The 23,348-nt window shown below is 33.4% G+C and overlaps 1 protein-coding gene across 1 annotated transcript; it reads left to right on the top strand.

Annotated features, from left to right (window-relative positions):
- The first annotated feature begins 123 nt into the window (after window positions 1–123).
- LOC129259957 (Krueppel-like factor 12) lies at window positions 124–23,051 on the top strand. The gene is made up of 7 exons (XM_064114472.1): window positions 124–522; window positions 1,882–1,939; window positions 2,435–2,542; window positions 15,561–15,720; window positions 16,683–16,911; window positions 17,558–17,814; window positions 18,304–23,051. Exons 1-7 carry the CDS (start codon window positions 458–460, stop codon window positions 18,474–18,476), a joined length of 1,050 nt encoding a protein of 349 aa, XP_063970542.1. The 5' UTR covers window positions 124–457; the 3' UTR covers window positions 18,477–23,051.
- The last annotated feature ends 297 nt before the right edge of the window (window positions 23,052–23,348 follow it).

The following is a 23,348-nucleotide window of genomic DNA, read 5'->3' as shown; positions in this document are numbered from 1 at the left end:
AGCCGACCCCCAAAAAAGTTATCCCTCTATTTGACCAAACAAGAAATAATAACTGTTTTTTCATAAGTCATCCTTCAGTGACTCCATTTGACAATTGTGCTCTATAGAAATAACCTTGCACCCACAGACCATTAAACTCTAGCATGTTTCCCCTAAAAAAAGAGAGACGAACCTTCCTAGGAAGCAGAGGCGCTATTCACCAGCAACTCAAAGCACCTGCTGCCGACCCCTATTCTTTATTACTTGTGTATCTGCTGGAAAAAAAAGATAGGCCCAGAAAGGAACGGGAGGCAGGAAGTTGCGAGCTGTTCGAGATTCCTGCTGAAAATGCGTGAATATTTGTTTGGCGAGAGCTATAATTGGCCTCTTAATCATAACACTGCCGCCGCCGTTTGTGGAATCTTATCCTGTTTTCTGTGCACATGTTCCGCCGAGCTGCAGAGTTCCTTGACACCTCATGGATTTATACTGGAAATCAATGTTCTATCATGACTACCTTATGTACATGCACTTACTGCATAGGTAAGAGTTTGACTTTCCAAGTTCTTAATGAGGCATAGATAATTTGTTTGTTCAAATTATATGCTTCAGAGTTCTGATGACTAGTAGTAGATTTCATAATTAAGATATCTCTTCTGTTAATTTTGTCTAATTTATTGTGGTCTGGTTGATTACGTTGATAATGTATTCAGAACTCTCAGTCTCAACAAATCTTGGTTATAAACAATGCCTCACAAACCAATGTTCTGCACTTATTCTTTGGATATGTTCTTATTAGTTGCATTGTGGTAGGTGTGTCCAGTCCTTGTATGAATACCCATTCAAGAGAATAAACTCTCTCTCATTCTTTCATTAGCTCCTTGTGATGATATTTCATTTTAATCAGACTAAGGACTTATTGTGATTGTTGATATTTGCAAGAGAAAAAATACACCAAGTGTGTAGAAAGTCTTCCTTCTCAAAAATTTGCTATAGAACACATTCTAATTTTTCTCCAACATTTTCTTGCTCCTCTCTCTGCGCCCTTTTTTGCACCCTTCTTTGCACCCACTTGTGTACCCTATCCTGTACTTCTTTTTTGTCTACCCCGCCTCCCCCCTCCGACCATGAACCCCATCCCACCCTACTCTGATCTATAAGCTGAAATATTTACATTGACTGTTACTATTGTTTGATTTGTCATTATAGAAGGTTAAGATTATTTACTTTACATTTGAACAGATGAATCATCAGGGGGTGTAGGTATGATCAATATTTACAATCGATTTTGGAATTTTGCACAAGATTGCCATCAACTTGCAGTTAGAATTTATTGTATTCATTTTTTTTTGGCCAGGTTGGTGTTTATAGAATTTTAACCCAGTATGAAATAAAACTATTTCCATTGTACTCTCCCAAAGAATTTTCTATGTTCGTGTTAAATCAAGAAGCTAAGATAGGGACTAACAATGAGCATTTTTGCAGCTATTATAAGTTTTTGAATGGCAATAGTCCGGGGGGGGGGGGGGGGTAACAGAACTAACATAGGCAGCAAAGGACTACGAATGATAATTTATAAATGTCTCCATGAGTGGTTAACAGGATCAGCATGTTTTCTCCCTTTTAGGTTTACACTGGTTTTGTTATTTCTGTGATATAACTATTTTGCTTCAAATTTGTTAACATATTGAACCATTATGAATTTTCCTCATTCAATGGGCTACAGGGAAGAACTTCACTTTGGTGAACCCAAACCAACATTCCACTCTCGCTAATCTTGGTCAAATGAATGATAATAATAATATTAATATTAATGATGATGATGATGATGATATTGATGATATAAATGAATATGATAATGATAATATTAACAATTTAGATGTTTGTTTGTCTTTCGTGCAGTAACAAACACATCAATAGCGGTATACATCCATGTCAACAACAGAAAACAGCAACATTGGTAAGTTACCATGGTATCTATCTATTCATACTAAAAATTACATTTGCTTTGGAAATTTAATATCCAACCTAAAACAGAGCCCACTCTTTACATTTGCCTATGCCAATTTGCTACATTGTCAAAGTAATGGTGGCTTTGATGCAGTCATTGACCTAATGAATTTCCAAATGTTTATCTCTGTCCTATTTGAGTACGATGGATAGTAATAAAATACACTGAGCAAAACTCATTCAATTCTCAGGGTCTAGACAAATTTGACACCAACAACAATGAGTAGATTTGAATAGATGGAGAAAAATCAAACATTACACTGAAGATTTCATGCAAAAAAATAACTTAACAGACATTCTGCTCCAATTTTACATTGAATTAAATTATTTTCCCAACAGTTCCAACTGTTCCAACTTAGGATACCTCTCTTTGATTTGCAGTCTATGACATAGCGTAATGTTGTTGTTTTCTTTTCTTATTGATGCCCATCTCACAAAACTACAGGGACCCTTAACAGTAACACATACTACATCATCGGGCACCATGCATGACGGGGTAATAGTATACCGGTCTAACCCCCCTGGATGTAGTAGTATAGAAGACAGTAAAACAGTGAGTATATCTCATCATTATAAGGCATGGTCATACAGGGAGCTTTTTAATTTATTTGGGGTTAGGGTCAACATTCAAGATTTGCTAAAAAATACTATCTTTCTAGACTGCTGTAGTAAGATTTTGCCCTATTTTACTTTTAGTTGTGTTATGTCATTTTCCCTGTTTATTTGTATTTATTAGTTTGTTTATTTACTCATTCATTCATTCATTTATTTACTTGTTTGTTTGTTATTAATTACTTGATTCATTGATACATTGATTAATTAATTCATTTATTTATTTATTTGTTTATTTATTTATTTTATTTATTCATTCATTCATTTATTTGTAGAATTCATTATTCAAGTATCATTTATCAATTTGTGTATTTATGAAATGATGTATTTTTTCATAAATTTTCATAAATCTTGTCTTGTTTTTACAATCTGTTAGGGGGGTATGGAGTCTTAGAGTCTCTAACTTCAAACTTTTATGATCAGCTGATTACAATGTACAAGTTAAGCCTTTGCTTTGACTCCATTTAACCTCCTAACCACTTTCCATGTGTCAGTGTTTGACTTCCATGAAAACAGACGAGAATCCTCATGTCATGGTTTGTGCCAAAATAGTTATTTTTGTTAGCAGCCCATCAATTACCTCAAGTCACCAATTGTCATTGCTTTGATCCAAATAACCCAAGTTAAACTGTGAAAAGAAAGCAGCAATAAGATTACAAATATTTTGAATCATATGTTCATATGATATTCATTTTGATTTTTTATTCATATTCACATTCTCTTAAATATATATATATATGCAGTGAATCCATTTCTAAATCGAGTCATTAGAATTACAATTTTAGAGAGTCTATCAATAAGCATCCATTATATTACAGATTTAATCATATTTCATATTTTTATGTTCAGTTTCTGTAAAATAGCAATATGTGTTATTGTAAGTTACCAGTGATTTTGTGCATGATTACCAGATTTGAAAATATAAACCAGCAACAAAGACTTGTGAACTCCACAAGAGTACAATAACTTTTGTTATTATGGGTGTTTTTTCTGAGAAAAATATCAAATTTGGTTCAATAAACTCAGGGAAGTGAGGAAGTGGTGAAAGCTGTAGAACTTTTCTTTTTAAACATTTTAAACTCTCAATCTGTTTTTAATTCATATGTTTTTTTTGCTTTCAATCCTTGGAAATGCAAACATAACAATTTTGGAGAACTTTAACTTTCTTTTTTAGACAAAAGTGAAGAGAGTATCCTCAATAAAATCAAGTTTGCTTTGTACCAACCTGTTTTTTAGATTTAAAAAAAAAATCCGTGATAGTAAGGAAATGATTAGTGCACATGTGTTCATTATGCAGTAGGTTCAGAGTAGACTGATCAAATGAATGAATGAAGATATTGTTTCATCTAATGATTCTAAGATCAAAATAAAAAAATATATTGATCCCATTTTCTGGTTTATCCCCCACCCCCCTTATATGAGATAATGCCACAAACGGTAAACAACTGTCCTTAGCTTAGATAAAGATTAAAATTCTATGCAATTATAAGGATGGTATATTATATTAGTATATTCATAACATGGTTATAGTGTCATGAGATACACATTTCAGAAATTCAAAATTGAATTTGGATGTACAGTATTAATGAAGATATTTAAATACTGAAATGCTGTGTAATGAAGTCTAAAAGGCAATTCATTGAGAGTGAATGAGTCGACCGCTCCAGAAAGGTGTGCTTTTTTCTTTGTTGTGGATTTTCAGAATAGGCTCAATAATATGGCAGATTTTTTTTCTTTCTTCCCTCAACAATTCAGGCTCAGTCGACTAGAACGTTGGGTTCAGTAATCTTGCTCTAGATTTTTGTTTTTTACCATTTATTGTACCATATTTCGTTCACCCAGGTCCCCTGTAGATTGCATGTAATCATGAATACCTTTAGTATTACTTTGCAATTTCCATAATACTTTTGTTACTTTGGCCAAAACGTTCGACCCTCTGTGGTATAATAATTTGAAAAATTACTCTGTTTATGATAGTTCAGGGAAAAGCCTTCAATGGAGCCTTATAGGGCCTAGATATGGTTACCAGGTTGATGTATGTGTCAGGCTTTAACGCATACTGGTGAATTTGTATTGGTATTACTATTGGCATCCCTACATTATGGCGGAGGGGGGGGGGGGTGATCATAAAAATACCATAAGGTTTCTAGACTCAGTTTTGGTTTTGCTTGCCTTCGTATCTTATTACCTTTGCCTTTTAAAAGAAGCTATCCTTTTTAATTATTTTATTTTTGGAGAGAAAGAAATGGAAAAAATACTGATAAACCCTTTTAGTTAGTGTATTTGTGGTTATCGTTATATTACCAGCAGATATCTTTATACATTGCCAATCAATTCCAAGTAAAATGTGTGTGGTTTGTCAACTGAGAGTGAAAGAAGAAAATTCAAGTATGATATGCAAATCCTTATCACATTGTTATGACAATGAATCTGTAGTTGTGATGATGATACTGGGATTAGAAATTCTCTCTCACTGTTTCATGTTCTTGAATTTGCAAAACCTAGTCGAATCCAGTATGACCATCTAGATAGAATCTGATGCATGTAGTCTGTATATAACAGATGAAATAAGTGTCTATTTTGCTGTACATCATTATACACCTTCTGTGTGTAATCATAACTTAATTAATAATGAATGTGTTGATTATGTAAGTAAAAAAAAAAAATCACATTTGACTTAAAATTAGTTACCCCAAATCCCTCATTTTGTTCTTAAATCTTAAAGATCAATTAAAAACATGAGCGGCCTGTCCGTGTAGTCAAAGGGTTCTCTAGTCCTGCTGAAGACAGGTTTCCTTTCATATATTTGTTTTTTTTTAGTTCAGTTCAGCTCAATTCATTTATTTAATCAATTAAGAATCACAATATAACAATTCATAAAAATATATAGCAATTGAGCAAATGTAAACCATATAGGAATGTATTATAAAAGTCTTTCACGTATAATATGATAAGTTTACCATTAAAAAGGAAATAGGGAAGCTATAAAAACCCAGAAATTGAGTTTGTCAAGATATCTTCCCCTGAAGCATGTATTTTAAAATTTGAACACCTTTTCTGTTCTTTGTAGGTGTATGAGTACCAAATATATGACAAATTTTTTAATTATAGAAATGATATTGATAATAATAGACCTAATGATAATTATGATAACGATGATGATGAATGATTTTTGTTGCTACCTAAAGCATTATGTCAGATTCAGAGTTTTTAGAAAATGCATACAGATCAATTTACAATCATAAAGTCAAACCCATAGAAGTGATACAATCTTTTGTAACATTTGTATTTACAGCTAAACCATTCCCAGTTGATCACGCCCTTCAATGAAATCTAACGATGTCTGTTTAGATACCACTTTACCATAAATGTGTACTAACAACTCAAACATGCTATATGACCAGCATAATAGACTATACATGTATTCAACAAAGCAAACCATCTTTGTTTGGAGACCGTAATTCTTTCTTTGAGTAAACATCAGGAACACGCCCATATGAGGAGCTAAGTGAACCTTAAACCGAAGTTGCTTGCTTATGAATAAAGATTGGAAAAAGACTAATTTCAATTTAAACTGTTTAAACATATCTGTTTGTTTAAAACAAAGAATAATGGAATTTGTTATTTTAAGCAAATTTGCGATTTCAGCAAGATTTATGTGATTACTGACAGACTGCATTAATTTGGGGATTATTCATGCAAAGCAAATAAGTATGATCTGTATTTACTCTGCAATGTTGTCTTTTCTTTACATTCCTCCGTTTCTCAAGAAGGTGCTTGGCAACTCTGTCTCTTAAAGGGGAGGTTCACCCTGACAAAAAGTTTATTGTAAAAATAGCAGAAAAAATAATAAGAAATGTTGGTGAAGGTTTGAGAAAAATCCATCAAAGAATAAAAAAGTTATTAGAATTTTAATCATTTGATTTTTGACGTCATATGCGAGCAGCTTTCCTTCATATCGTATGGTAAAAAAATCAATTAAATGTTATTTTCTCTGAAAATTGAAAATGGTTTTACTGTACCTTCAGTATATCAATAAGCAAATCATTTAACACCCGTTCCTAAGTATTAAAGAAAACAAAAAGAAGTCATCACTAACCATTAAAACATTGAAATGTATGCATTTTACATTACATAGCATATGGGGCAGCTGCTCATTTACATGTATGACATAAACAATAAAAAATTTAAAATTGATGGATTTAATATATTAACCTTCACTAATATTTTCTATTTTTTCCTGCTATTTTTACAATGAACTTTTATTCAGGGTGACCTTCCCCCTTAATGGAGGTAACAAAACATGAAATAGTAAAAATACCTCTTGAGTGTGATTGATATAGCAGGCTTTCTTTAGTTTATAGTACCATGGAATTACAGACAAGAGCATCCTTTACAGCTAAAATTATTTAAAAAAATCATAAACTACACTTGTTTAAACATTTTTTCTCTCTCTACTCTTATATAAATTAGTTGTCCACCACTAAAGTTTGTCCCTTTTTATAGTCAGTTGGTTAGTTAATTATGTCTATGGAGTGTGGAGATCAGACTATGTGTGGTGATTTGGTCTGCAACCATCAATGTAAGTGCATGAGATAGGTAAAATGGGTTAATGATTAATTATGAAGTCATGATGTCAGTTGTCAAGTATTAATAGAGGAGTTGTGGTCTTCATCATTGTGACCTGGAAATGGTTTCATCATCACCTCCATCCTCTTTATTCTACAAAACTGTTTAATTTATGATGACAGATTATAAAATAAATGCTATGTATTTATATGGTTGGATTATAGCCAAATGGTGCCATTAAAGTTCAACAATTGCAGATTTAAATGAAATACATGTAGGTGCACATTTAAAGAGTTAACCATCTTTGATATTATGTTAATGATTGCTGTTCTTCAATTCTATACTGGGGAAGGGCATTAATTATATAGAATTTATATAGTCTTTGGGTGTCATATACACCAACCTGAGCTTAGGAGCTGACAGATAACTAAGCTTCAACTAAATTGTAAATTTAATACTCCCCCCCCCCCATTTTCTTTCCGGGAGATTACGTGTAATTTGCTTTCACATTTCCAAAATTACCTGGTATTTTCTGATCGGGGTAAATTTCCAGATCAGAAAATACCTGGAACTGACGAACTTCGAGGCAGTCTGAAACCACCAAAGAGAATGAGAAAATGGAGAGTTGCGAGTGGGGGGGGGGGGGGGGGGCCAGGGGGATATGGGAGGGGTGGTTAAAATTAGTATGAGCTTGATTCACCTGATAGCTGAATGGGTAGATGGGAAACAGAAGGAATGGGAGGTATGGTGAAGTGCAGTGTAGAATAGAAGGGCATTGAAGGGGGTAAGAAGATAGGAGGATGATAACATTTACTCTATACTCTAGAGGTAGGAGAACTTTGCATCAGTTGATATGGCACAGAAGGGGAAGGGATGGTAACGATGGGGTTCATTTGGTGCTTGGAGGAGTGGAGAGGTAAGGGGCTTTGTAGGTTGCTACGTAACTTACGAGACTTACATAAAGATGGGTGTTGATTTTAATTTATTCATTTCTAGTATTACCAGTCTGATGCACTATCGCATCTTATATTGTTTAAGGTTATAGGCCTACCGCCTACTCATCGGCCTGTGCACTTTCACAGTGTGAAGATCATTACAACAACTGTACAACCATGAACAATAATGAAAAGCTTCTTGAAAGGTTTAGTCTGACTGTTTGAAATAAGTCTTTACAAGGTTATTCAAGAATACCCTATCCAAGACAACTGTTAATCCTTTAACCCCAAGAACTTCAATTATCAATTTTTTTTTCTAAAAAAATATGGCAGTCTATTATTAGCATTCATTGGCTTCTTGATCCATCGTTTTTCAATTATCACGATACGTGCCCTAATACGCAGGGGGGAATTATGTTGGGGTCAATTACAAACGTGATTCAACGCTTCTCATATGTCATGTGACAACAGTTTGGATTAAGGAGTCTAACAAGTGGATTAAGAGAGACCGCAAGTGGTTAAAGAAACATAAAAGAGGATAGCGAGTCATGCTGTTTAGAAGAGTATCTTGTTGTTAATCCCTCTGTAAGGTTTTCTTACCCTCCATACTAGCCATAATTTGCTCAATTTAGAAGCAGTACAACCTTTGCTCATTAGAGACTGATGAAACTTATATGTATGCAGAATGTAACAGAGATAGTTTTTGAAAGTTGGATATAAGCCCTTTTGCGTATGAATTATAGATCTATAGACTATTAAAACTTTTATGATTATTGACTAGCCTTAATCTATTACTGATTTTAAATAGATGGATATCATATTATAACCAATAGTAAAGAATTTTTTTCGAAAAAAATTAATCCTTTCTCTCGTTAACCAGCTCTTTTCTTTAGTGCATAGGGGAAAATATCATCATGTGCCACGCATAAAAAAATCAATAAAACAAATTAAACAAACCCAAGTCAAATTGAAACAGCATGTTACAGCCACATAACATGGATATTCAGGGATGTCATCCATTTCTCCCCATCTATTAACCCGTTGACTACTGATTTCTTTATTTCCCATAGGCTTTGTACAGGAATCGCCCGGGCCCAGTAGGCAATGGGTTAACTTCTTTTCAATTCCATGTATTATATAACATGTGAAAGAGAACATGGCCCATGCAAATTAAAACAGATAGTATACTCAATGGTGCATGTATTTTACCAATTATGCCACCCACCCGATGAATTTGTAATCTGGAAATATACCATTAGTTAACTAGATCCATTTGAAAGAAAAAGGAAGGTATTTCATTCACAATAACTGGAACACACACACCCCTAATTATTATGCTCATGAATACATTTCTTTTGCAAGTATTATTTTCCTATTTTATTCTTTCCTCATTTTGCTTAATCTTTCAACACCTATGTGAAATGTAGTAGATTTTGTTGCCTTAATGGGTATCAATAATGTAGAGCCTAAGTTTTTACCTAAGGACTTTAATATGCATATACATCTTTTTTTCAGTAGCAGTTCCCATTTTTTATCACCCTCCACTTTCTGTGTACTTAAGTTCAGCTATATTATTAGCAATCAGTACCGCCATGTGTAATTGATATTGAATAAAAAAAACTTAGTGAAAGGTGCACACAGACATAATTTAAAAGCATAATATTTGAGTAAATATGCTAATTTTATTGTTGATTGTTGCTTGTTCATTATTGTGAGTTTGTCTAAAGTGATGTCTGAACAATAAAACAGCTTCCACACCCTATAAATTGGCAAATTAAGGTACTATTTTCAAAGAAAAAAAATATGAGTGAACTACAGTTGTCAAATCAAACATTTCATATCGTGCATAGGAACATTGGGCTGTGACAACATAATCATGTTATGTACAGTCAGCCAAGAGACCGAGTCTTGTAGGCTGGAGACAAACAAATCTGATGAATATTCTCCTCCCACTAATTATGACAAATTGAATCAGGTTGAGTCTAAACGGACGGATGGAGCCTAAGCTTGTATGAAGAGAATGTAGTTTCAGCCAGCAGTAGGAAATGACCCTGTGCTGGCCGATAGAAGAGAGGTGTAACATATTGTCCCCTTGGATTGTCGCCTGTCATAAAACTGATCCCTTCTACGAATGATGTACTTGTGATATGATCTTTATCCGAGGACTAGTCGTGCTCACCTGTACTCACGGAAGTAATGTGAGAACATGGGTATTAATTCATAGACAAGGTAATATGAGGCAACTCATATATTAGAGAGTGACGGAGGGGGGGGGGGGGGAGGTGCTCACCCCCACCCCCAATCCTGATATGGAAAACATACCTTGCCTTTTTTTTTCTTGTACATTTGGGAGTGTAGCTGAACTTGTAAAAATCTAGTGAACACTGTGCATATATATATTTTTAAGGCCTCTGATTGACGCCCCTCCATTGTCATCCTATTTTTTTCACCCCCCCCCCCCCCGAAAGGCCTGTCAATTGATGTGAACAGGTGTAGTGATATAGGGTACTCTTACTTCTAAAGTGATATTTGATTAGAAAAACCTCCTTAATTCTACCATGTTACCTTGTATGTAAAGTGATTACATCATTCTTTTTAACAAATTTTTATTGATAAACTCATAAACAAAGGTAATATAATCGCTAGAGGGTATTCATTTCTGCAATAATGAACCTATTTAGTATTAAAGGTAATATATGTAAGCCCTGGATATCTTTCTTGATGAATTTGTACATAAAAATTGTATTTTCTGCATAAAAATCCAGCATCTTCCACTAGTTAGGAAATAATCTCCATACTTCAGGAAATTATTGATATACTTCAAGAAAATATAGGATATGCTTTCATCTTATCTTTCATATTTCACTCCTACTTTCAATTCTACCTCAAATCACTTTCATATTTACAATGCCAAGGGTTTCGAAAGTGAGCTAGTCTATCATTGCTTAGTCCCAGATATATACTTTCAAGGGAAGCACCTAAATCTAGAGCAAGAGAAGATCAGGCCCTCGGACAGACAGACAGATATTCAGGACGTGCATCACTTTTGACAGTCAATTCATCTGTAATTTTTTTTGTCAATGCCCACCTTTCATTCGACACTGGGTATGAATCAGACTTAGAGGGCAGAAGGAAGTCTTCACTTCTAACAGTCATGTGCCTATTGAAAAACAGGAAACGCACCAAAGCCCTGCTTTCCGACCCATTGCCAGAGAAATCGGCCGCCCCTGTTGCCCCCCAACCTTTAGGGTTGGGCTTGGCTTGACGTGGCTGTCAAAAGAATGGCGGTAGCACTGCACCTCAACTCTGGCTAGTTTTGATACACCAGACCTTTGGAAAGGCACTTTTAATTCAATGAAAAAAAGACAAATCTGCATGATTTGTTTACCTTCCACCATTGTTCAGTCATGAAAAAACAGCAAAATTTAATCAGTAATCCATTGAAGAATACTACTCCCTTCCTTCTTATTTTTTTTAATGGAATTAATTGAGAAATGATTGAAATGGAAATTGATGCCAATCAGAAGTACTGAATCATATGCCCCTGGGCTTCTTTTGTTATGTCTGAAAATGAAAGTTATGTGAAGTAGAATTGATCTTGAGACAATCTTTTGGAAATTAATCATGCCGACTATTTTCCAAATGTCATTTAAACAAGAAATAACCAATTGTAGAAGAAGAAGGAGAAATGTTGATATTTACTTGTATGTCGGTATTTTTCTTACCATATTTCTTTGACTTGTTCAAAACTAGAATGATATAATTTTTTTGTATAGAATTAAAATGAATCACTCTGTTTCTAATGAAACTTCTGTAGTTCTTTATAAATTGCCATCAATGAAATTCTTCTGGTGTGAAAAGTATCCAGCCGAGTATTTGGTTGTTCCCGTTGATCCAGAGATCTATATCAAATTTAGGTGTGTCACTAAGAGGTGTGGCAAACCATTGAGGAAATATGGATTTCTGCATAGAATGAAGGCAACGGGAACCTGTTTCACATATAGGTGCTGAATTTACTTTCAACAAAATCTTGCTCCCAACCAATCAAATGCTATTATTTCAGTGGCTTATAACAGTTAACAATGTATCTTTGGAGAATGAAAGAGTTGTGTTTCCTAGGACTCTGTAGGGCATTTGTTTCTCTTTTTTGTGGGGGGGGGGGGGTGGGGTGAGTAGGTGTGATAAATCTATTACTACTATATTTATACTTTTTCTCTTTCGTTCTTTCTTTCTTTCACTGCGCCTTGGGCACTCTGCCGAGTGGATTTGGCGCATTACAAATTATATATATTATTGTTATTATTATAAAATTTATCCAAGGCTTTTGATTTATTTTTGTATGTTGAACAAACCTTTAAACATGCCAGCAAATATTTTTTTCATTCTTTATTATTCTCATTGGTATGGTGATATTTGAAATACCTTAAATGCAGCAATCTTGCATTTAGCAACCACCAACTCACCAACCAGAAAAATATTAACCTGCGTAGTTTAATAGTAAACATAATTAAAATGATGTGGGTTGCTTTGGAAACCATTTATTAGAGATGAAATTAGCAAATATAATCCCCTCTGTTACCTCCCCCAAAATCTCCCCACCTACTCAACTCTGCTCCCCAGTGTTATTTTTATTTGTTCTGTCTGTTCAGGATTTGTTTTCCCTTCGTATGTTTTATTTTGTTAATGAATTAAGAGAATTACATATTTACAAAATTACAATAATAAAGGATTTGATAAAAAGAGTGGAAAATTAAAGGGGATTCTTGTACAGAAGTACAGAACAGTTTGCAATTCATTGTTTTTTCATTATTTCTGGTACATTTCAGTTTTCTCAGTTATTTTTTTCTCATCCTTTTGGGAAGGGGAGCATTGATATGTTAATTGTTGCTGTTGTTTGACGTCAAACAAATCTCTCATGATGGTGAATTCTGCCGTTTACAAATTATGGTATTGGTTGAATACTTAGAAATTATTTTACCGTACGTGTACAAATATGTACTTTTTTCATGTTGAAAAGTGCAATCCTTGTATTAAGATTTTGTACATAATACTGATATCAGTCTTATTTTCTAAGATTTGAAATTATCAGCGCATTAATGTTTACCAAAAATATGCAGAAATAAACAGTAATATAAACAAATAATGGTTTAAAAATGTGCATTTCAGGTATTCCTTAAAGAAATACTTTCAGTAATTCAAGTATACAACACACATAGATTCATTGTCAGAAATAACAAGAGGAGGCAAAAATATTGTTCACATACAAAGAACTGAAATCATTTTTCATAAGAATGCTCCAAGTATTTAGCAATATGCTATATAGTATGAATGAAACATGTCTCATTGATATAGTTGTTCATCTATATTGTGATTAGTGCTGATATGGTTAGTATTCATTCCTAGCATTGTTAAAAACATTATTTTCTTGGTAACCCCCCCCCCCCCGCATTCAACAGTATTAATACACAAAGCTAATTCAATTCTATTAATGAACCTATGTTTACTGTACATGCATATATTGCCATGCTTACGTGCATGTGCGTATACACTATGGAAACTATTCCTTTGTAGCCAGCCGAAGCCTGAATGAGGAAGCATTCATTGTTTATAATTCATGATGCATTATCTATTGGGTTCATATATCATGTCTCTGGCTATTTTATAGTCTTCTGATTAAATTAAGAGAATTTTCATGAGATATGGGTTTGATATTATTTATAGTATGGTTCAAATGGAACAATATTGTATTTAGAGCAAATCTGAAATAGTTTCTCTGAATTTGAGTTTTCTCATATATGAGAAAATCTTAAATTCAGAGAAACTATTTCTGAAAACATGATTTTAAAAGCAAAAAAAAATGAAAGATTTCCTTTTGAAAATGTTCTCATGCCAAAAAAAAAGAATTGTATTTTTATAATAAAGTTTTTAGTTCCCACAGCGTCCAAGGAATGTACACAGTTTAATAAAATATGGTTGATTACTATACATTGTTTATGAATGAGCCATTTTAATTAAAAAGTCAAAACAAATTTTGCAGATATTTTTCACAAGGTGAGAAACCTGAAAATAACTTTTGATTATCGACAGCAGAGAATTAAATTGCTGTCATTACCCAGTAATGGGACGCATCCCACTTTGACTTCATTGCTGTTTGTTTACTCAGGTCTATAGGGGAGGAAAAAGGGCTTGTACCAATTTCCCCTGCTTACAGGATACAAGTAGACTGACTTCTGTAAAGGTGTACAAAGCCAAGCCTGTAGGATTTCTTCCTTTTTAGAGGGGGGGGGGGGGGGGTCGGGCACCCCTAAAGTCAATCTTACAGCTTTGATATTAAACTCAGCCTTGTTAGTTTTGGCAGGATCTACATCGATATTGAATCACAACATTGGGCTTCCTTTCTCCCTTTTTTTTGGGGGGGGGGGTGTAGGGGGTGGGGGTCATTGACATTTGCCTTAAGAAAAAAAAAACAGAAAAGAACCTCTCCCATACACCTACACAAGAACTCCTCCCCCATAGACACCAGTGGACTGTAGGGATATTATATATTTACCACCCGTTTCGTACTCGATTGCCTTTTTAGTCATTTTCATTGTGTATATTCCAAATATACAGTCTCGCTTGTGTGAAAAAAGTAATTACACTAGGTGACCTCATAAAGCTACAGGAAATTGTCTTTTAGTCACGATTCTTCCTCTTATCATTTCCTCCGAATTTTTTCTCATTTATTCAGGTCTTATTGCATGAAATAAGTTCATTTGAAAACAAATTGAATTTGCAGATTTTTATGGAGACTTATTCTGCGTTTAAAAAAAGAGTAGTAAAAATGTTGAAAACAAAATATATGTTTCTAAAAGAAAATATTGTGAATTGCCAGATATGTGTTAGGGGTTGAAGGGGGAGGAGCAAGAGAGTGGATAATAGATTGGAAGAAAGAAAAGAAGGAGAGAAGGGGATAGGAGGGGGTGGTGCAGGAAATAATAGGTAAGATTAGATTGGTAAAGTGGATCGATTAGGGGAGGAAAGGATAGTAGGAAGAAAATGTAGAAATAAGAAAGATAACATAAAAAAGAAGAAGGGAAGTTAGTGGAGGAAATGGAGAGAAGGTGGGTCAAAAGGTCATACAGAGGAATTGTGGATATGATTTTGTAAAAGGGAAATAAATATGATATTTTGTTCTATAATTTTTTTAAATTTTAATTCTCCGAACACTGTAAATGGTAGCCACTCAAATGTATGAGTTAGGGTCTGTATTTGAGTGCCATGTTGGATATGTCATTTTATGAATATCCATCATCATTGATATTATTGTTATTATTAATATTATTTTATTGTAAATATTATTTTATTGTTAATAATATTTGTATCAAAGTTAAATTATTGTTGTTATTAGTTTTGTCATCATTATTCTTAAATGTTTTCATATCGTATCTGTACCCATTCTCTTCCCTCTTGCAGACGTACAGTTCACCTTCTCCGCCCACCGTAGACCAGGAACCATACCAAACAGAACCAGTCGACCTCTCTATACCAAGGAAAAGAACCAACTCACAGTCAGAAAGCAATAAAACCACAATCTATCCAGTCAAGACTTTCAAGGCATATCACAAAGTAGACAGTAAGTAGCTTGCATTTCCTGTGTCGCCCACTTAAACAAGTAGTTATTTGATTAAGATTCCTGTTTGATTGAAATCAAATAAATTTTCCACTTTCATCTAATACTTTGTGAAGGTGAATTTCACTCACTGTCACTCATTCAAAGAAATTTAAGATCATTTTGTTCTTGAAAATTCAAATCGAGTCTCTTTGACAAGGTAAGATTTTGTTTTGTTGGTTGAAATATAGTCAAATATCTTTTTAACCTTAATACTTAACATGAATAATAGGGTGTTGCACATTGAGCTATGTTGAAGATGCAAATCAATTATTCTACATTGTTTAATGATAGATAATCCCTTCTTCATACCCAAATGACCACAAGTATTTCCTGCAGTATCATTTGTATACCTGACTGTTTGATTGCACAAGAGATAAATATGTAGAAAACAGCAGAAAATATGTTTGCTTGATCAATTCACTGTTCAAGTCAAACATTTACCTTGTGACATGAACCATGAAATAATGTAGAACAAAGTCCAATTTTTGAGGAAAAAATGATTTTGAATACCTTTGTGTTTTTCTTGATTTCCTCTTGAAAAGAAGTATCATTTAATTAAAATTGATAAATTTAACTATTTGCATGATTCATATATGTACTTGGGGGGGGGGGGGGAGGGGTAGTTGTTTGAGGAACCATATTGGTGTGTATTTGCATTGCAATTTGCAAGTTTACATTATAATGTCCTTTCATCACTGATTCAGTGATGGTAAGTCTTAGAAAACATATAAAGATCTCTGGAAATTTGATAAAAGCTATACAATTGAATATAACAATCAAAATAACAATCAAAATGTATATATAGGAATCGGGGGATATGCATGCATGGCCATTGTATCTTGTAAATTAATACATATTTTTACCCATAAACTATGCAATGCTGAATATGAAATGTTTACCTGCTCTGACATTATCTTCAACAGGTAATGGTGCTTTAGACTTGAAGAAACACTCAGCAGCAACACTCAATATCCCATCGCCAGTTCTAAGACACAATGACAGAATGCATGACAGGGATGGTGTCTTAATAGCAGATGACAACGATGAGGAGGATGACCAGGAGGATGAGGATGATGACCAACCCAACGTCACCCTTGAGAGTATCACGAGAACAGGCGCTGGCGCCCTTATTAAAATTACTAGAGCAGCTGAGTAAGTTATATAAAAAATTTACTTTTGTGGTATGCCTCAACCTTGATGGGTGTAAATGTATTTGTTTTTCAGTTTGCCTTCTACCATTCTGTCAGGCTAACCATGAAAATATGTTGGCACTGTATCTTGATAAGCAGATTTTCATGACACTGCAACTGTGTCTAATATTAAAAGAGAGGGCTGTCATTTGAGATGTAAGGGTCGTGATGTCAAATATCAATGAACAGGTTGATATATTTTTGAAATAGCTTGTAACACCATATCTAATGAACTCAAAATCCTTTGTTAATGACTGCTTAAGAATAAAGATTAAAAAAGAACTCTTTCTGGATATTGTCATAACCTACTTTTTATCGCAAATCTGAAGAAAAAAAATCTGCCAAAGTATCCATCAGTTGCTTCAATATCAGTTTGAAAAAAAAACAACATAAATTGTCCTTGGTTGCTTCACCCCTTTCTTACTCTAGTATATTGACTCATGAGGAAACACATAGTGTGTGGCCATGATTGGATATTTGATTTTAAAAATGATATATATGTAATGATTGATTGGAATTTATTTGAAAAATTATTTATTATGTAATAAATGCTGATATTACCACAGACATGTTACTCAAACACACTTTCCTATGGTCTCCCCTCCCAGTAACCTCATCTCAGACAACCTAGCAAGGACATGGCATCCACCTCACTCCATGAACCAATCCATCAACCAACCCTCAGGTAACAGAAGACCAAGGATGGTAGTACCTACTGCAGGTGATCCTAACCTACCCCTTAGTCTACAGACTGTTGTCATGGATCATGGTAAGAGGAGACGGGTCCACCAGTGTGACTTCGCTGGGTGTAACAAGGTCTATACCAAGAGCTCGCATCTCAAGGCACATAGAAGGACACACACGGGTGAGTTTGTCATTAGTTTCTTTACTGAAAGAGTAATTGATATTACTGATTTACTGAAAGAGATATTGATATTCAATCTTCTGTCATATACTTTCACCCTTGGAGTTTTTTTTTATTTGCTCCTTCATGGCCCTCCTTTAAGCTGTCTGGTCAAAAGATGATGATGGGGCTTTATAAAGCTGTTTATAAATTACAGTTGAAATATGCTTTTTGTTGATAAAAATTCTGACATTCAACAAGCATCTGCATGCAACATTCATTACCAGAATAGACCACGAAAAAATACCCAAAATGTCAATCGTTCGGGTGCAAAATATCTGTATTAAAAAGTTTAAATTGTATTTCTGGCATCTTTCAACAGATTTCCCCTTTCAGAAACACCAACTGCTAATTATTGTGTGCATAAAATTACAATTCTCCAGTTTGCAAATTAAACCATTTCTTTCCTGCTGTGATTGCGAATTTCTTTTCTCCGTCCTATCTGTGCAGGTGAAAAGCCATATAAATGCCAATGGGATGGGTGTGGTTGGAGCTTTGCCCGTTCTGATGAACTCACCAGACACTATCGTAAGCACACGGGTGATAAGCCATTTAAATGTCCTCACTGCGAGAGGGCATTCTCAAGATCTGATCATCTCTCGCTCCACATGAAGAGACACTGACTTACTTTTAACCAAACCGGCCATGTGGATGTGCGTCTTTTGATTTGATGTTGTCATACTGTGATGGTAGAGGGCAGCAGACTTGATGTGGTTCTAAACCAGGAAGAGCTTTGGTCCTGCAGAAGGAAACATGGTGACTATCTAACCAAGATGTTTCTTAGATCGCTTGATGGATCAATATTTCCAAAGCCATTGAGCTACCTGAAGTCTGAAATAGAAGTGTGTTCCGATAGAATTGTTTCGTATCTTTGTGTGAGGTAGCGAGATCTTCAGGATGGCTGGAAGACTACTCAAATTTAGTCTTTGCAAAGCTGATGCTTCCTTGAAAATAGGCAGAATCCTTCCTTGGATGATTGAAAGACTATCTCATTCATATCATCCTCTGTGATTGGATCATTGCTTTTCTTTTAAGCCATCTTGTATTTTTATTAGCTGATTCCATCCGAAGGTGTGTGATGAACCCATGTGGTCCATTGTTGTGATTAGAACTTCACGCATCAAGTTCTCTGGAACCATGGAGTCTCTTTGTACTCTGTAGAGCGGTAAAGAAGATGATTCTAAACTGAATTTCAATTGTAGAGGCAGGAAATGCCTGTAGAAGATCTCAGGTATTAAACAGTGTCATTCTTGACTCCCATTTATGTATAATATATGCTTACAGTCGCATCTGTATATGATAAAAAATGGTATCTTTATCATACGATTTGGGTATACCATCACCATATTATAATTTTATAAAGCAAGTAGGTATATACCAAGTAATGCACAAGACCAAAGGTACCTGTATGCAAAGTTCAGAATGTACTTTCACCCAAAGTTAGATTTACACTGTATTTACTGTAGTAAGTTGTTTCATTTGTATGTTGTATTAAAACATTTTGAAATTTTAGATTATTTCTGTGCATTCATAGATGAAATATTAATCTGTTGAAATACTCCTACTTTGTCTTCTATGATGAAAATAATAGCAAATGATATTTCCACAATTCGGTTTCAAAACATTTATTGTCATGGTATGCTTTTCTGCTATTTATTCCTTGTAAATTGTCTTCTAGATGAATTAAAATGAGATTTAACTTGATATATTCCTTATTATTTCTTCCATTTCATTCTCCAATTCAGTTTTATGAATTATAATTTTTTTAATTATCTGAACATGAAATAGATGAATTGAATGCTGGTCTGATGTATATAAGGTGTTTTACAACAGAATTACTTACATTAGATGATGGCAAAGTTTTGATTAAATAACCTGCACATCAAAGAAAGGGAGTCCAGCATTTTTACAGATATAATTGTGTATTTAACTTACAGGAATGAAACATATTTTCAAAGTCCATTTTACTAATATCTATGACTTGGATGATATTGAATTAACTGATTTAATTATCTTTATGCAGAGTCTGATATGGGCAAATTGTGTAACAACATTTTTTTTTGTCTATCTTGATCTAAAGTGGTTTAAGGAAAAGGTGATAAATCTATGATATTTTTGCAATCGTGCATTCACATTTATTAAAATTTCCACGTTTTGGGTTTGTAGATTATAATGAAATATCTCAGTGATAAAATAAAAACAAGAATGTTTCTTCAAATTAAAGAGTAGAGTTTAAATAGAAGTAAACTTTCTTTGAAGAGTCAAGATGATGATGTCATCGTTTTATCCTGGAATGGTTTTTTCTGAATAATTTTTATCTCTATGAAAAAAGAAGAAGAATATCAGGAAAGGAAAAGTCTTTACTCAATGTCACCAGTAATATGTGTATTTTTGGATATATTTTTATGTGTTTCAATATCTATGTATACTAGTTGAGGGTGTCCATGTGTGAAATTATATGGTATTGAAATTATAGTATGTTACTTATAGTTATTATGATGTGGTTTAATTCTCTCCTTTTTTAAGTGGTGCTGGAATTCACCCAAGTCTAACAGCCGACTTACTCAATCACCTACCCTCAAACATTATATTACATTTTGCCATTTTATTGGTTATCATTCATAATCAGAATTATATATTATTATATGCCATTTATTGCTGCAAAATTGTGTAACATTGTCTCAGTGCGTGAGTGTGTGAATGTCTTTATGTTTATTTCTTTATTTTGACTTATTTTTATAAGTGTGTTTTTGAATTCTGTATGTTATTTGGTACAAGGCTATGATCATTGTTTTAATAAAACCAGATATGCTGTGCATTATTGAATTAAAGAATAATGGTTTTTAAATTAGAAACTTTCAGGAACTATTGAAATTGGTAATCATATATTCTGATTTTGCTTGTATGGATAAAATAACTCAATGAAATAAAGAAAGTGTTTTAAATATGATTTTACACATTTAAATGAAAGTATTCCAACAGGCCCCAAATAGCTAAGTTCACAACATTTATTCAACCAATCATGTTCTTTCATGGTTTTTCTGTTGTGTAAAATCACTTCAAAATTGTCCATCTCTAAAGGAAAATTTTGAGAACACACAGGCTTTGATAGTGATTAGTTTAAAGCACTCTTTGTTTACTGAGATTGTTAAGAAAGTGTTCTGTGTCATGTTCATTATTTATTTTTCAGAGATATATCTTTTATTTTTTTCCATCACTTAATATTGATATTAGAAAGAGGTGAAAGATTGTTTGAAAGTGTAGAGAGTTCTACACATTTGAGTATAAAGTGTAATGAAAAATAAAGTTGAAAAGATCATGACACATGACAAGACAACTATATACAAAGCTCCTTCTAATGAAAGGTAAGCAAGGTAAACCATGAGACCTACAGCACTGTATGAAGGTTTCATATAATCAGCTTTTACTACTCAAATTGGCAATATACAACAATAAAACAAAAATAGAATAATTTTCCTCTCATTTGTTTTACAAAAGGACATGCTGTACAAGTTCATATAAATAATATTAAACAAAAAGATTAAAACCTCCCAAATTAGAGAGCATACCCTTAAAGTTGTATCTAGGATTTATTAAGAAAGCAATTATCATGGGAATAGAGTAGATATTAACATAGTCTTCAGAATAATGCACTTGATTAATGTGAAACTATTTTTGTCTCTGTTGATTTAGTTGGGTTCATTCTAGTGTCAATCAAATGCAAAGATTACTCACTATTTATCCGTCCAAAGTGTGTAAAAAGCTTGTTCAATAGATCACCAGGGCCCTGTTTCATAAAAGATAAATTACAAGTTTACTATTAACCAATTAAGTGACATGATTCCAGTAGCTTATAAGAGTAACATATTTTATGAAGTAGGGCCCAGATATTTGTATGGTAGTGTGTCTAAAAGAGGAAGGGGTATCTGTTTCTGGTTTTGGTTCATTTGTAGATTCATTTTGTTAAAAATATTATGAAGAGAGTTTGTTTGAAAACTTAAAAAAAAAGAAAAAAATCTTATGTTTTATGAGTTGCAATGACTCAATGATACTTATTTGCATTGTACTGAGAGATTCTAGAAAGTGTGATACTCTAAATTGAATCTTAATGCATTAATTCTGAATCCTAAATAGCTAAAAAAATAATTCTTTTTTGTTTTGTTTTTAAAGGGTATTCTCAAATGAAGGATATTGAAAGTCTTGAATTATGTTACTTGCCAATCTTATTGTTTCTTTCTTACATCACAATTTTTATTCACTTGTTTCTTCCTCTGTTTTTCTATTGCTTTTCCTTTTTCCCCTCTGTCTTCTATTTTTTTAAATTTGATCTGTCCGTCTCCTCACTCCCTCTCTCTCACTTTCATTCTAATATCATTGCATTTTGAAAATCTTTATCTTGCTGTCTTCTCTTCCCATGCTCCCCCTCTCTCTCTCTTTCCCATGATCCCCACTCTCTCTTATTACATTTGTTATTTCTTTTCAAAGCTAAAAACGTGTATATGTTTCAACACGAAATAACATTTCTCTAATTTCTACTTACAATTTGTTTCTCAGTGAAAAGCACTATTTGATGTAGTGAGTCAAAGTTATAGTTATTTTAAATTCTGCTAAGTCACTGATAATTTGAAATATATAAATAATTTGCAAAGTTTGATTGCAGGGTTGCAATCCTGCTTTGTTTTATGTTGGAAGTTGAGATTGCTTTTCAAAAAGTCTTGTCATCGTAATGTGTAGAAAATAAATGTTTTTGTATGCTGTGTTTGATATATATTTGATTTTTTTTGTTTTAATTGGTCTGACATGCAAAACATGAACATTTGCTCACAGTAATTACTCAGACTTCAGATTCAAACTTTTCTTTCTAATTTTAAGGCTTTATTCTTGGGGATTGAGTAACAATGTACCTACAATTCATACAAATATTTTTGCATTTTACTTTATTATATTATTAACTGAAACGAGTCTACAAGAATTAAATTTGGTACTTTGAGTGTGGAAGACATTTATTGAGAGTTGTTATGTGTTTATGTAGGCTTGGATTATAGGCGGTGTATATGTTGAAAGTTTTGTGCTAATCTCTATGTAATCTTGTCTTTATTACAATGTAAATAGCTAAAGAATATATATGTGCATTATATTCATGCCAAACTCAGATTTTTTCCTCAATAAAAGTAATAATGAAGCCCTTTTGAACAAAATGATTTGTTTATTTGTTTACTTGATATGCCGAGTGGAATATTTGTTTTTGTGTGAAGTAGAAAGCCAGGAAATTAAATGATATTATGTGTTCGAATGATCATGAAAAAGAGTTATTTTGTTTAACCATTTTTTACATCTGGGGAAGGGAGGGGGTTACAAAGAGTTACATGTAAGTCTGATGAAAAGTGATGCTTGTTGAGGGCCATCGCACATGACATTTCAGTGGTCAATCTAGCCAGATTAGACACATTGCTTTCATTGGGGTCATCATTGTACACAACTGAAACAATTTTGCC

Source organism: Lytechinus pictus, unplaced genomic scaffold, assembly GCF_037042905.1.
Source record: "Lytechinus pictus isolate F3 Inbred unplaced genomic scaffold, Lp3.0 scaffold_19, whole genome shotgun sequence".
NCBI lineage: Eukaryota > Metazoa > Echinodermata > Echinoidea > Temnopleuroida > Toxopneustidae > Lytechinus > Lytechinus pictus.
This window is presented reverse-complemented; position numbering and strand designations above follow the sequence as displayed.